Source organism: Vanessa tameamea, chromosome 3 (genome assembly GCF_037043105.1).
Source record: "Vanessa tameamea isolate UH-Manoa-2023 chromosome 3, ilVanTame1 primary haplotype, whole genome shotgun sequence".
In the NCBI taxonomy this organism is placed as follows: domain Eukaryota; kingdom Metazoa; phylum Arthropoda; class Insecta; order Lepidoptera; family Nymphalidae; genus Vanessa; species Vanessa tameamea.
The window spans coordinates 13,625,425-13,640,856 of NC_087311.1; the positions used below are offsets into that span (position 1 = coordinate 13,625,425).

Sequence of the window (15,432 nt, forward strand, 5' to 3'; positions counted from 1 at the left end):
GTCTACATCTCATCGACCGCTTTAAACATATTAACGACATAAAATAGAAAAATAAAAGAATTCTATATCCATTCATGAGACAAAGAATGAAAATGTCAATATTTCATTATCGTTTCAAATATAATTGTACTGAATGTCGCTGTATTTATGCTCACATCAACAGCTATTGTCCTACCGATGACGTGTGACTCATCCGCTGACATGACGAAGCGCTTTACAGCTCCAAAAAGCAGATTGATTTAATTATTACAATTATGCAATGATTTTAATCCATTAATATTTTACTAAAAGTTATTATAAGAAATCGCTAAATAATAATTGCTCGGCGGTAAAATACAACTTTGTTAAGAAACCTGCCGGACGTGCCGGATTTTTCAGATGTAAATCTGAAGAATGTAGTAGCGCGGTGGTATAAGCTCGAATCATTCACACCTCTCCTAGGTACCGTTAGCCCGACACTGGAACATTTACAGGATATTTGTTAAATTAATTGTTATAAGCATTTTTGAATCGTCATGTTAAAGGTTTTGGAACGAAGTGCCTCATCGCGCGTTGTGAAAGGGGCTAGACGGAAAAAATTCTCACGAAAATTTGTAACGACACTTTTTGCTATAGTAAGCTATTGTAAGCTGTGCGGCGTGCGCATGTTTCTCTGTCCGTCTCTCTCTCTCTCTTATAGAAAGCAAGCCGGATATTTTCATTTCTATTTCGCATTGAACAGTGTGGTTTCGCGACGATTATTTTTATTCAATGTACACAGGTATAAAATAAAAATTTATTACAATTCCTTCACTAATTAATCGAAAGGAACTTCGTTCCATCCGGGTGTCCCTTGACACCTCTCAACTTTTTTTTTATTTGAGATAGAGCTACTAAGTCCAGCGGTAGTTTATTTCATTCTTAACACTATTGTGAAACAGCCATTCCATACATAATTATTATCATATTTCAGCCGACTACGGAATGACTACGGAGTATGAGACGGAGGAGAGAAGGTTTTTTTTATTATTATATATATTTTTTATTTTCTTTGTTTTTAACAGTCATTACAAATATTTTTTTTTATAAATATTAATAAATGCTATGAAGAATTATTGCACAAGTGACTATTGTAAGTAATAATAACATTAATAAATATGTTATTCCATTTAATTATTTATTTGAAGGAGTTTAACCGATTGTGACTCGGAATCCCTACGACTGAAATAAGGGTAAAAAATCTGTGGATTTGTTCCACGTTCATGTTGAATAAATCCAATTGGTATGGATTCGAAATAGCGATTTTCGGTTAAGATCTACATATTTTATCCGCTGTGCTATATCGGCTCTGTAATACAAATCAAATTGAAACGAATTCTAAATATTGTTATATCTATAGCTATCCTTAATCTGTGTGAGCAATAGGGTTGACTGCTCTCTGATTGAAGTTTAGACGAAATCGGCTTATCGTATACCGATAGAATAAAGGAAATGATTTAATTGGAATATGCAGTGTTATGCTCGTCATAGAGCTTCGCTAAGTGACTTTCGATAAAAAAAAATCACTAGTTGCTTGTAACATACAAACGGAATACTTATGATATGAATAATTCCATCTGTCTGCTGCCGGAGAGTTCGAAACGACCTCGTTGATTTAATGGCTTCGAAGACATTTTAGTAACATTAAAAAATATTTTTCAATAAAATTGCAATGAAATAAATACACCTAAATATCACATACATTTTTAGTATCACGTACACTTGAATAATATTTTCGAGTTAATATATATAAATAACATTAAAAAATAATTGGACAATACTGAATTTTTAACAAACGATTCTTTACTTGGTGGCAGGGCTTTGTGCAAGCCCGTCCATCAAACAGCAGTACTCAGTATTGTTGTGTTCCGGTTTGAAGGGTGAGTGAGCCAGTGTAACTACTGACACGGGGGACATTAGTTTCCAAGGTTCGTGGCGCATTGGTGATGTAAGGAATTGTTAATACTTACTTCTTACAGCGCCATTTTCTATGGGCGATGGTGACCACATACCATCAGATGGCCTAATCAATGATTATTTGAAGACAAATTGAGATAATTTTACAGTTATCGTAATATTTTATTGATGATAGCCGGTAATGATAAATTTAACGTGTTCTCGAAGAACAAAGGAATATCACCAAAGGCGGAACTCAATGCAACTAAAATAGCACCTCGTATTGAACACAGTCTTCACGATGAAGCCGAGAACTTTAATAAAACTAAAAGAGCCATACATTAATTGTATTTAACTAGGTAGGTATTTAATGATAAATCAAAAGGTAATAAACATTGATTTGAATTAATCATTCGGCGCAGTATAAGGAATTGATAAAGTTATCAGGACAATAAAATCTTGCAAGCGGTCCTCAAAAACCAAGATAAGCGATTCATACGTACATAACTTCTATTGTATTTATATTATAAAAGATATCATAATTAGCGTTATAGAAGTTTTTACTTTTAAATTGATAAGTAACAAAACAGAGATAGGAAGTCTGCTTGTACGAAATCGAAAGAAAACATATATTTTATTTTATTTAAATGATTGTTGTGTAACAAAGACAAACAGTTCAATGCTCACGCATCATGTTTAAAAGTTTAATAATAACAATTGTTCTGACAGCCTTCTGTAAGTATACATTTGTATTTTTGTCGATATCTTGCTTCTTCTTGGTAGGTCATTAATAATCAATTTTAAAAAATTTTAATTCATATTTGTTTACATTTAAGCACTTAATGTTATCAATTCTTATGTTAATAAATCAACATATTTATTATAATATTATTCCATTTGTAAGAGAAACATTAGGTTTCTAGAAATTGGTTGATAATGTACGTGTTGGTATCAAAAAAATCAAAATCAAAATCAAAAATCTTTATTCAATATAGAAGTGTTTACACTTGCTTATTGATTGTCAAAAATCTACCACCGGTTCGGAATTTAGCACCTCGGACCTGAGAAGAACCGGCGAAAGAAACTCAGCGGGATATTAATGTGGTTTAACTTTAATATATAATTTCTACGTGATATCGGCTTGAATGATCTGTTCGCGGAGCATCTAAGATAATAATTAATTTCCAATAACAAAACAGATTCATCTTCAATATTTTAATCTATTCTAGGTAAAACTGTAATAGCGAACACCGACCACAGCAACAGTTCGCGCTGTTTCCAGTTTACATGGCTTGGACCACATTACACCAATAGATCCATATTCCTTAACGCAACATGTGATACAGCAACAAAACTTTATGATAAAGTACCCTGTCAGCTCCCACTCGTGGTATCATGTAAGCTGTTTACTTTAGATGTAACTTGTTTTAATGGTATTGGTAGGCGGACGGGAAAATAGGCTACCTGATGGTAAGTAGACACCACTGAGTATCTAGGTACATTGGCACTGTAAGAAATATTAACCATTCCTTACATCGCTAATACACCAACAACCTTAGCAGCTACGATGTTATGGCTCACTCACGTCCACCAGTCCGTCACTCCAGTCGATGAAACGCCGATTAATGTTGAATTAACTAATTTGAATTAATGTGTGGTCATTGATCAATGGCACCTGATGCTGAAATAAACGACCAATGGGCGTTTCAGAAAATGGACCACATAACTCACTGACATACCGATATACTGAGAACTTAAACTTTATAACATTTTTATAATATTTATATTAACTTTATAACATTAAATTTTATATGTATTGAATACCATATATTATAAACTTAACAAAATAACAACAATGTAACATAAAAGGACTACGATAAGTAATATATTAAATGTTAATATTTTTTTATATAGATACACTTGATTTTCTATTTGTTTTTCATCACATTTACAATACAAAACTAATAAAATTTATAACTCACAGATGACGGAACTTGGCCGGATGTCGAGTACATTTGGACTCATCATTCCGCACAAGCGTCGTGTACGCTAGAAAATAATGATGTATGTGCAAAATATACTTACTATTTCAACGGCCAAGGTAAGATAAGTATTTTCTTAAGTCTATATCAATATAATAGTATAAAAAGATATGGAAAAAAGCGTTCGTTATTTAAATTTTGCACTTATGTAAACAGCGCGCTTGGCTGAATGCCAGGGTATCCACTTAAAAACAGGAGTTTTCTCGTCACCATGATGGACATTACGGAATCGTTTGCTCATATTACGAGGGCGTTTATATTCACCCCTACCTTATATCTAAAATTAACGCTCTCACCCACTCACTGAAATATATAACCTTCTTCTAAAATATATATATATATATATTTTTAACACTAAAGCCTTAATTATATACAAATAAGTTACTGTATAAATCATGACCGCGTGGAATGGTTGATAATAATAATCCTATATAATACAATAACATTTGTGCACTTATTTAAATTAATTTACAAATAAATCAAAACATATAAATAATCCTTTATTTTCAGCGGAAAATTCAACATACATGTGTACTAGAGCTGTAGATGCTAATAATACCGCAATAACCAGTGGTTGTTATGAAGAAGTTAAAGGAAGCTTTGCGACAAAAGTATGTTTTTGTCGCAGTATACCTGGCGGTGTGCCCTGCAACTCAGCGTCTATACTCTCCATGCTTCCCCTACTATCCTTTATTCTTGCAACAATTTTAATCATAAATAATGATTTCACTTTATTTAATCTTAAACTAACTTAACAATTCACTTCACATTTCATATTTTATTTATTAAACATATATATTAAAAATGATTAATTAAACAATACCACATAAAATGTATATTTTTTTATTACATTTATTACTACTTTATTACTATAATTATATATTTTTTTTGTATAATCACTGATTCCGAACACTAGAGAGCTGGATCTTGGAGACTAGCTAGCTGCAAAAGAAACATAACAGCAAGCAAGGTAGATACGAAAGCATAAACACCTTTTTTTTTTTGAATGGCCGCTTGGAATCTGAACTCAGGACCACGAGGTCCATTCTTACAAGCTATTAGACTACCGAATCAGTATTTTTAATACATTATATCCGATTAAGTAATTAATTAACCATGGTCCAAGCCTGGAGTAATAGTGCAAAACCTTAACAAACAATTCCACGCAGTCATGATTTTTACAGTACGTTATTTTTATTTGTATGATATAATTAAGGATTTAATGTAGATTTTTATATAATATTTTTTTTCTTTTTTTATTAATTATCTATAATATATTAATTAAATTTCGAAAATTATCTCACATTTTTATATGTTTATAAAATATAGGAGGATTTACTCGATTACAAGATACAATAATTTTTTTTTTATTATGCACAAAATAAAATAGATTACTGAATCTCTCCTAAATAATATTACCGTGAGAGTACAGATGGTATAAGAAATTTTTAATTATTAAAGATTTCAGAATGAGTTTCACATTTATTTAAAAGTAAAAAGGGATCATTTTTTCTAATGAAGATTGAAAGTGTTGCACACATAAAAATATATACTGTTACGTTACTTTTCTCAAACGGAACAGAACGTAAAAATAGATCTTAATTGAAACTTAAACAGTTAAAATAGGGGTTAGAATTGCATGGCTAATCGGTACATGTACACGAAGATAGTGTGACGTGTCTCTAATGTCACTTAGTTGTCATCGTCAGCTAACAGAAAGTAATTCAATTCCAAAATTATAAATTTTCGCTTCCATTGCGGTGGAATTTTTATCCACCACGAAAAAATAAACATTTCCTCAAAATGTATTCTGTTTTAACAAGAGTAAATGCTATATTAACATACACTCTCAGTGTTTTAGCATGTTTAACATTCCTGTGTTTTCTTTCTACATTAACAGTGGATTATAGAACTACAGCTCAGATGAATACGGTTAAAGTGGTCGTGTAAGTGAATTAAATCTTTCATATACGAAAAAATATAACAGTTCTCACATAACCTAAAAGAGAAATAAACTACACAGGCAGATGTATACTTTTCAGTTTTATAGTACCTATTAAGGAAAATATAAACAGATATTTTAAAGTTTACGTTGTGTGGGTGTGGATTATTGATATAAAGACAAAAATCAGTCATTACTAGTACAGTCAAAATATGTAATATTACATCTAATATTTACTGAATGCTCGATGCATAAACAGGCGTTATACCAAAATATTTTTTTCATTGCAGAAAGAATGTTCCAGACTATGGTGCCTCTAGGGAAAGAAATGATCTTGGCTATTTAACATTTGATCTCAAGACAGATTTGTCCAACCTCTTCAACTGGAATGTAAAACAATTGTTCCTGTATCTCACTGCAGAGTATGTCACACCAAACAATGAGTTGAACCAGGTTGTTTTATGGGATAAAATAATATTGAGAGGGGAGAATGCTGTCCTAGATTTTAAAAATATGAACACAAAATATTATTTCTGGGATGACGGAAATGGTTTAAAGTGAGTTTCGTAAATAATTTTGTACACTCTTTTTCTTTGAAATATTTATTTTAAATTATATGTTTGTTAAATCAAAGATTTATCTTATAATCTCTATTTATGTCTTTTTTACAGAGGTCACAACAATGTTACACTGACACTGTCTTGGAATATAATCCCCAATGCAGGCTTGCTGCCTAATATTCAAGCCCTTGGTCAACATTCTTTTAAGTTTCCTGTTGAATATACTCAGACAAGAGTATGATTTACAGAAGATATAAAAATGTGTAGGTGAACTTGTGAAATGTGTGTTATTTGATAAGACAGAATATACAATTTATTTAAATCTGATTTTGATTTATATTTCAATAAAAATATAGAAAAAAATTAACCATTATTGTCATGAACATCTAAACATTGGCAAACTACAATACAGTTCAAAAATGCCAGAAGTTCAACTAACCATTTTAATATATAGCTAAAAAGTTTGATAAAGCAATTCAAAAAATTATATAAAATAGATTTAAGCAAAAAATTCAATTAAATAACTTTATTAAAACCTAAGTTGACACATTTTTTTATACAACTGAAATTATTAATGTTGTGATTGACTTTTTCTAGTTATCCTATTGTTCATTGCTTGTGGTGATGTGTGTGTGCATATTAATGGAAAGATGTTATAAAAACGACATTACTTTTGGAGTTATCTGGTTGAGTGTAAGAGTGGTAAAAATAAATGAACCATGTTTTTTATACTGTATATTTGTCAATTGAAATTTTACAGATACATTATTATTATATTTAGCACTACTTTTTGTTCTACAGCAGAAAACTTTTTATGTATACCCTATCACTCACAATATTACCAGAAAAGGTACTTATTATGTTATCCATACTTCATAATGCTTCTACCAGTAATGTATCTATTAAATTCTATTTATTTTTGTGATCTCCAAACATACATAAATGAAATTTGTTAACATCTAAGTTATCTATTTATTGTATTCTTTCATTTCAAACCTCTTAAAGCACTAAGACGGCAGCACTACATCATTTTCTAATCTTATAAATTTTGAAAAGTAGAGCTCTATTGTAATATGTAATATTTTTACACTAAATACTATAATTCCGATGTGTATTTTGTTAGTAGGTACACTTATAAATCCATACAAGTTTGAACTCTTTCTAAATTTAACTTTTTTATACTAACCTTTCTTCTTTGAATACAAAAATTGGCATAACAAAGATAATAATAAACCTGAATTTAATTTTTATTTAATAAAAATCATTCCAATAAAGATTTTATCTATCCACTATAGCAATTACAACTACTGATTTAAATATTTAAAGAGGGACCTACACAAACTTTTCTATGAGTAAAAAAGAAATATTTAAATTTAGTAAGGCAAAAGTAATCTGTTGGTCTTAATATAAGGTGATACCTATAACTTTGTGGCCAAAAATAATCTAAATACTATGAAACCTAAAAGCAAATAAATTGTTTCATTTATGTTTGCTCAGGCACAGACTTATTGGAATTAATACAGGTCTCCTTGAAGGGTACAATTAAATATTTATATATATCGAAAATGGGAATTTATAACATTCAACCTCAATCATTGTAACAAAATATTAGATTGTTATAACTAATATACATTAACAATATTCTTTCACTTAATGCCCAAGATTTATCGTTATTGATCTTTGATTTTGGTTGTATATTTATTTAAGACTTAAAGATACATAATGGTTGTGAATTCGAAACAAGAAACTATTTACTAAATGAATTGTTTGTGCTATGAAATTTAAATCCTGTCTGACTTAACACATGAGGTAACAATTAACAACTAACATTATGATTAAAATATCTCTGCAAAAATTATTGTTTAATAGAAATTATAAACCATTTTCACTTCCGAATAATAATTGTATTTGAGTATAATTTCGTCATAAACAATTTTAACATATCAGACGCTCAGCACAAGCAATATAATTCAATTAAATTTTACATTATAGACTAATCCAATCGTTTTTCGTTCAACATTCAACTCGAATTAAATATTATTTTTTATTATTATTTATAAAAATAAAACAAGTTATTTTGGCTACACCTACTGATTTCATTAAAAAGATGTCCATTAATTTACAAATGTTTCTTTAATTTTAGTGAATATTTTATACTAAATCCAATTCAAAAATATGATCTATACAAACTTCTAGTTGCATCATTTAATAATAAATCTTAGAACTTGTTTTACATATTTAAGGCTTATTTATTTTTAAACTAAGTATTCCATACCAATAAAATTAAAATATTAAATTTCACAGTAACTACCACTAAACTTTACTTTTAAATAGCCTTGTAAAAGGTTGACTTTGATGAATAATTCAAAACTAGCCATTGCCTACATGGACATAAGTTATGGATTCCTTGAATTTATAAAACAGAATAGTAAAATTCTAGCATTCAGGTGATCTTTATCTTAAGTTTCAGTTATGGCTTAAAATTGATAATATGTACTCAACAATCTTTTGGTTTTTAAATTATTTAATATTTCAGTTAGAGCTCTATCTCTTGATTTTGGTACGAAATACTGAATATGTGAAAATCCAGTGAATCGTACACACATAAACATGTACTCACTATTATTAAATTTGCGAATTAACACTTTCTTTCTTTTAAAATCTACTAATAACAGTTAGCAAATTATCATTATTACTTTTAACCAGTATCATATCTTATTTGGCAATAACTTATGTTTATTTTAGTAGTAGTAGGTAGTATTCTGTGACGGTTTCGTCATTCGGTAAGTTGAAAGTATATTGGCACTTGCGTGAACGTTTCTGGCATATTACTATCACCGTACAATAGATGGCATGAGTCGCTTGCTGTAAAAGAATTACGTTATTAGAGTTTTTAAATGAAAGAAAAGATTTTATTGCTATTATTTAAGATTTTAAGTCAGTGTGCCAATGTCTGAAGGACGGTTAATTTTCTTACAAACTGAGTAATCATAACGTCCTTTAATTAATAGACTAAATATATCTATATGAACCAGTCCCTATAATATTGCTCGCATGCTATAGCGTGATCGAAAATTACGAAAACTACCAAGACTACCGCTAACTACAATATTTTCTAACATCCAAAGCTTATCCGCATGAAAAAATATTGCATATCAATTTAACGTACTACATTGTAAATTGAGGAAATTTGACGTTTACCATTCTAATACAGTTGACTCACATTGCATCTAAGTCGAGTCGAAATATTATAATATAGATTTATAAGCATCCTTAACCTGTGAGCCCTGCTCTCGAAAGAGATAATATTAGAAATAGGATCGTTTTAAATTCAATACAATATCCTAATGTTTTATTTCCCCTTCAAAAGTATAGTAAGTACATATTCGTCTTTACATTTTCGCAGCCTGTGTTTAATAAAAGAAATGGATAAGATATACAAGGCACACTTAAAACACATCTATTAATAATAGAATATTCGAGCATTGAATTTTGGCCTTCAGCGATAAAGCAGCCTAACTATTCATAATATTTATAATCAAATACTGTTAAAATATAACAAGACAATAAATTTAAAATCAGTTAAAGCCACTTTCACACTGATGGTCTCAAAAATATTAGATAGAGTATTGACCAGTAGATACCAGAACATTTTTTGATATAAACAAAATAGTATCTGTTAAGTAGCAGAAAATTTTTTGTAATTAAAATTTTGTATGCATTAAAATCTTACACAAGTTAATGACAATAAATTTTCAAAATAGTCGTTTATGCAATTATTTATTAACGTTATCACATAATTAGAAGTTGTGTAAAATTTAAATATTTAAAAGTACAAAACATCAAAAAAATTAACATAATACTTATGGAGTTTTTAATAATTGTACATAGATGAGGGAAATATTCTATGAACATGTTTTAATCAATCTATGAGTATATTGTTCGACACTAATAAAATAATAACATTTTATTTTTAATTATGTGCTTTTATCTTTAACAATTTGGTCCATGCCATAACTCGCAGCAAAACAGCTTTAATAATTAAACTTGTGTTAAGGACAATACGACCATGGAGCCAGGGATTCATTTACCAATTATGGGTCGCTAAATTTCTGATTGAACATTGATGGTAGAAATTAATCACTAGCTCCTGGACTATAATACAAACACTTAAAACAAAGATATACAAAACAAAAAGTAATAGTTGGATAATATGAATATTTGCGCTAATCCTATTTATATAACTTGATGAAAGGAATTAATACACATACTGAATTTGCACTCTTCAATAACATCATAAGAAATACTGTAAGTCTACTTTGCATTACAATTACTATAGGTATTTGTCTATAATATTCAACATCAATACAACCAATGAAGGAATAGTAATATATGACAATAAATTTATATTTTGAATACATATTTATTCATTGTAATTTAGTTACATTTTTATATAAGAAATATGAAAGATACAGGCTGTCAAAAGACCTAGAATCCAAAATCTGCATGTAACTTTAAAGTATAAGTTGTATACTGGAACGATGACCGTCATCAGTGATTGTACACCCTGTCCGCACACCAGGTATTAAGAAGTAACACATGTACACGGATAGCAGTCTGTGAGAACAGTTCACATGTGTAGGGAGATGAGTTATGGTATGTGTGGGTGAGGGAGTTGGTGGCCTGAGGCCAATGCTCAGAGGCGGCAGAGATCCACTGCTGGGCGTCACGCCCCTGAGAGTGGAGGCCCGTCGGTCTGAACATCCTTGTCCTCCATGGGTGGTCCGTATGACTTATCTGATCCATACCGCCTCGACAAGTTCAACATTTCCCGAAGGCCCTGTAATAATTTATTTCATTTGTCAGCAAATAACAATTATGAAATTTGACACAATATATCAACAACAGAGCGAGATTCAATTAACTCTCATTGAGATATAATGAGAAAAGATAACTTTTCAGGTTAATCAACAAGATGTGAACAAATATGTATAAGAATAATTTATTAATTGTAGTAAAACCGATTTCAGATAGGTATAATAAATAAAAATATTTTATATTTTTTCTCTTCCGATTGCCTATCAACCTATCAAACTAAGCTATTTTGCAACTCTCACATTTAAAACCCAGACACAGCTTTCAAGTCTACCTACATCATGGCATATTAGTTTTCTTTCTTAGCTCCTATCACCAAAAGTTGTCTGAAAGATAGCTATAAGCAATAATAAAGTATTTAAATAAATATTATAACAATAAGGAATTATTATATTATAATTATATTTTCAGAGCGAAATATATACTCTGTAGCATTTTTTGTTTAGATATCTCTTTTAATGTCATCCAACAAATTAAAGGTGTTAAGAAATTCAAAAACTATAAAAAGAGGTCACTTTTGTATTTATAAAAAAATGTAGTTTGATTTTAGGTCAATCGTTTTTCCTCCTTCAAATTAAAATAATCATTTTAAGCTTTTTATGTAAATTAAAATATTTTGTATCAGATTTCTCGGGGTAGATATAATTGCAATATAATTGAAATTACTTAATTAGTTTGGCACCTAATATTTTATTGAAATAGTTAAATGAACACCTAGGTTTATTGTAAATAATTGTCTCTTCATGAACATGAAACCTAACTTTCGCTATTTGAAGGGGCACCAAATGAAAGAAGAAAATGTTGGTAAATATATAAATATAAAAAAAAGAAGTATCGGTCACAAGGAATACTATGTTAGTTTACCAACTAGATTACACAATGCTCAGCAGCACCAGCACTAGGAGTAATACCAGCAGAGTGACTATTTTGTGCTGAGCCACTAATGCTCAGCACAAAATAGTCACTCTGCTGGTCATACTCCTATTGTAAACTTAATGTGTGTGTAGCATATGAAGATCATAACTTGACATCTTAATTAAATTTTGAAATGCTAAAAAGATTCTAGTATGTATCTAGATTTCTTAATTATATTATAAAGATTTTTAATTTGGTTTCGCAACACCATTTGACTTTCCTTTCCCACTTGGTCCCATATATTTTTGTAGAAAAAAAAATTTAGTTGTTTTTGTTAATTATTTCCAACAGATCTCAAAGAAAACAGCATTTGAAACATTTTGCAAAAGTACTATTTACCTTGTTTTCAGTAATCAGCCTTTGGTATAATTCTTCTTCTCTTCTGGACTCGCCATTTTCATCCATATTTACTGCCTTGTACATGATGCTTGTCATCTCATTAATTCTCTCCGCCTGTTGACGAATCAACTAAAAAAAGAATTAATGACAATATTATTTTTATGAGTAGATAAAATTAGCAACAGTATTACAATAGTATTTTATTGTTAAAGCTGTATGGTTACTAACAGAGAAGTCTAACACTTTGTTTCAAGTGTTGTGAGACCTAACTAAGGGATTTTGTGCAAAGTATTTCCAGTAATGTTATCAGTACTTAGTGCAAGAAGCTTTGTGATGATGGGAGACCAATCAACCAGCAAATACATTCCCAAATATCGAAAAGGGCCAAGTGACCTAAACAAATTCTTTTTTTTGGATTGATATAATAAATATAAACATTTTCGACACAAGTAAATGAATGATTTATCAAGTATTAAACTAAATCATAACTATTGCAACTGTTGTCTGCTTACAAAAATTCTTAATTAAAAGGAAATTCAAGTAATGATTCAATCTACATACTTCCTGTTGTTTTTCATTTATTGCTGCTGTAAAGTCTATCCTCGACTCCCATATTCTTTTTTCAGTATGCTGTCGATACTTGGACATGATAAGTTCTAGAGCTTTTCTGTGATCTTCTAAAGCAGCTCTCAACTCTCCATTCTCTCTCTGAACATCCCTCATCAATCGAGATTCTCTCTCCATACTTGCTACAAGTTCCCCCCTTGGTCTCTCCCGAGATGACTCATTAAGGGTATCCACTTCTTCTTTGTACTAAAAAAAATTAGAAGTTAACTTAACTAGAGATATAGTCAACTTTTTAAACGTTATGTACTAAGATAATGATTGAACCTATATTATTGCAATCACCACTAATTACTTTAACTTAATTCTCTTCCTTTAATACATCAGTCGTAATATAACAAAAACAGGTAGCCGGACATCAACCAATAATTGGTTCCAAAATATTATATTGGGTGACAGTAAGTACGTGCTTATGTCCTCACCTGTTTTATTGTATAGATTTGTCTGTAGGCTGTTTGAGTTTCAGTCAACAGAGTATCGGCTTCTGTCTCACGTTCTTTGAGACGGCCAGCTAGTCTTTTAGCGTCCAAAATAATTTGTTGTATGGTCAGTGACATCTGAAAAGACCAACAATCTACAAAATGTTCGATTCTATGGAATAATGTTTCTGATAAACCTTGAAAGCACAAACCCTGAATTCCACACAATGTAATGAATCAAGTAACGTTTCATCTAATAATTATTATTGAGTTTACTCGATAAGGTCACTAAATGTAAGTAAAAACCCCAAACGATGCACATCAGCTGTTTCGTGAATAGAGTTCGGCAGCCATTAGCTTTCAATAGAAGCTGACTATTATGAGTACAAATTTTATTGACCTTCACATCCAAAGTGAAATTTCTTCTACATAAGGCGATACCTTAGTGTGAGAAAGATAGAATGAGTTCAGTGGCGTTTCATGTGTCAATTTTATTTATCCTGATAATATTTATGACATGACCTTGATAGCATTTACAAAGATTATAAAAAGTGAATGTAAGGTTACTTTTTTCACAAACAGATAAAGAAGTTTTTAAAAAAGGAAATATTTCATGTAAATAGATTAAACAAATTTTCATTAATTAGTATTTATGTCGAAAAATAAAATCAGTCAATTCAATACTTCGCTTGAAGCGTTTTGGCTGCGCAAATAATTTACACAAAACTATATCATATATTCGTAAATTATTGCACAGTATCGCGCGGCTATTTGTTTTGAGTATACACACTCAATGTTTATATATTAATTAAAGTATGCGCAAGTAGACTCTTCTCTATTATTTTAAAAATAAGAGCTAGGTTGAAAATATTGTTTCTTTTCTTAGTTTTTATTTTATTATTAATATTATTCCCTTTCATGACCAACGCTTTAAATACCAGATATAACAGATAATAAATTACCCATAATTATAGTAGAGTCATACGCGTTACTAATATATTTAGGAGATTTCTTAATCCATACAACTGGCTAGAATGAATACAAAAAAAATCAGAAGCGAGCGAAACTGAACTAAACCGACATTAATTTTTCTTTACTGTTCGTAGTAGTAAAGTCGATTTTTGATTCATAATAAAAACTTCTTCTGTTATATATATTTATGCCAAACAAAGCGGGTTGGTAACATAATATTATAAAAACTTTCTATATAATCTGGCGAGCTTTGACTTTTATATCGAGACGCATCAGCGTTACTTTACCACACTCAAAGTATTAGAAAAGCAATAAAATAGCATGTAACATAGCTTTCTAGTTATCTATACTCAAAATATTCTTTATTTTGTTTATTACTTATTATATTATAGTACTGATACTTATAGTTAATGTTAATTTGAAAAAAATCTTATCCGTTCGCGAAAATATCAGAACACACTAATAAACTATTAAATATCAACGTAATGAAATTAAATATATTTTAAACGAGCCAATTTTTATTTTTCGACGTAAATAGAATGTTTGCTTGTGAATGTAGATGTAAGTAAGAGTGAATTATTTGCACTTCATTCATTCAGGGATTCCTGGGGAAGTATCCGCTACAAAGACGTGGATTCCTCCAGCGTATTAACGCGTTAAGAAGTTAAAAGAACATTAGTGCCGCGTAAAAAGTCTAGATGGCTGTAGAGCTTTATTTATTACATTTATTAAGCACATTTTTAAAGTCTTGTTTAGGATTTGATCTGGGGAACGCAGATGCACTTGGGGGCCCCCCAAGACTGGAGGCCCAGGGCGAGCCGCCCCTTCCA

The 15,432-nt window shown here is 30.1% G+C and overlaps 2 protein-coding genes across 2 annotated transcripts; one reads left to right on the forward strand and one right to left on the reverse strand.

Moving 5' to 3' along the window:
- The first annotated feature begins 5,615 nt into the window (after nt 1-5,615).
- On the forward strand, nt 5,616-6,780 carry LOC113397306 (signal peptidase complex subunit 3). The gene is made up of 3 exons (XM_026635599.2): nt 5,616-5,902; nt 6,189-6,455; nt 6,570-6,780. Exons 1-3 carry the CDS (start codon nt 5,760-5,762, stop codon nt 6,697-6,699), a joined length of 540 nt encoding a protein of 179 aa, XP_026491384.2. The 5' UTR covers nt 5,616-5,759; the 3' UTR covers nt 6,700-6,780.
- A 3,413-nt stretch (nt 6,781-10,193) lies between these two features.
- LOC113397302 (FGFR1 oncogene partner 2 homolog) lies at nt 10,194-14,028 on the reverse strand. The gene is made up of 5 exons (XM_026635595.2): nt 13,843-14,028; nt 13,634-13,768; nt 13,149-13,400; nt 12,588-12,716; nt 10,194-11,298 (listed from the first exon to the last, which is right to left on the reverse strand). The coding sequence occupies exons 2-5, from the start codon at nt 13,766-13,768 to the stop codon at nt 11,185-11,187; spliced, it is 630 nt and encodes a 209-aa protein (XP_026491380.1). The 5' UTR covers nt 13,843-14,028; the 3' UTR covers nt 10,194-11,184.
- Between the last annotated feature and the right edge of the window lie 1,404 nt (nt 14,029-15,432).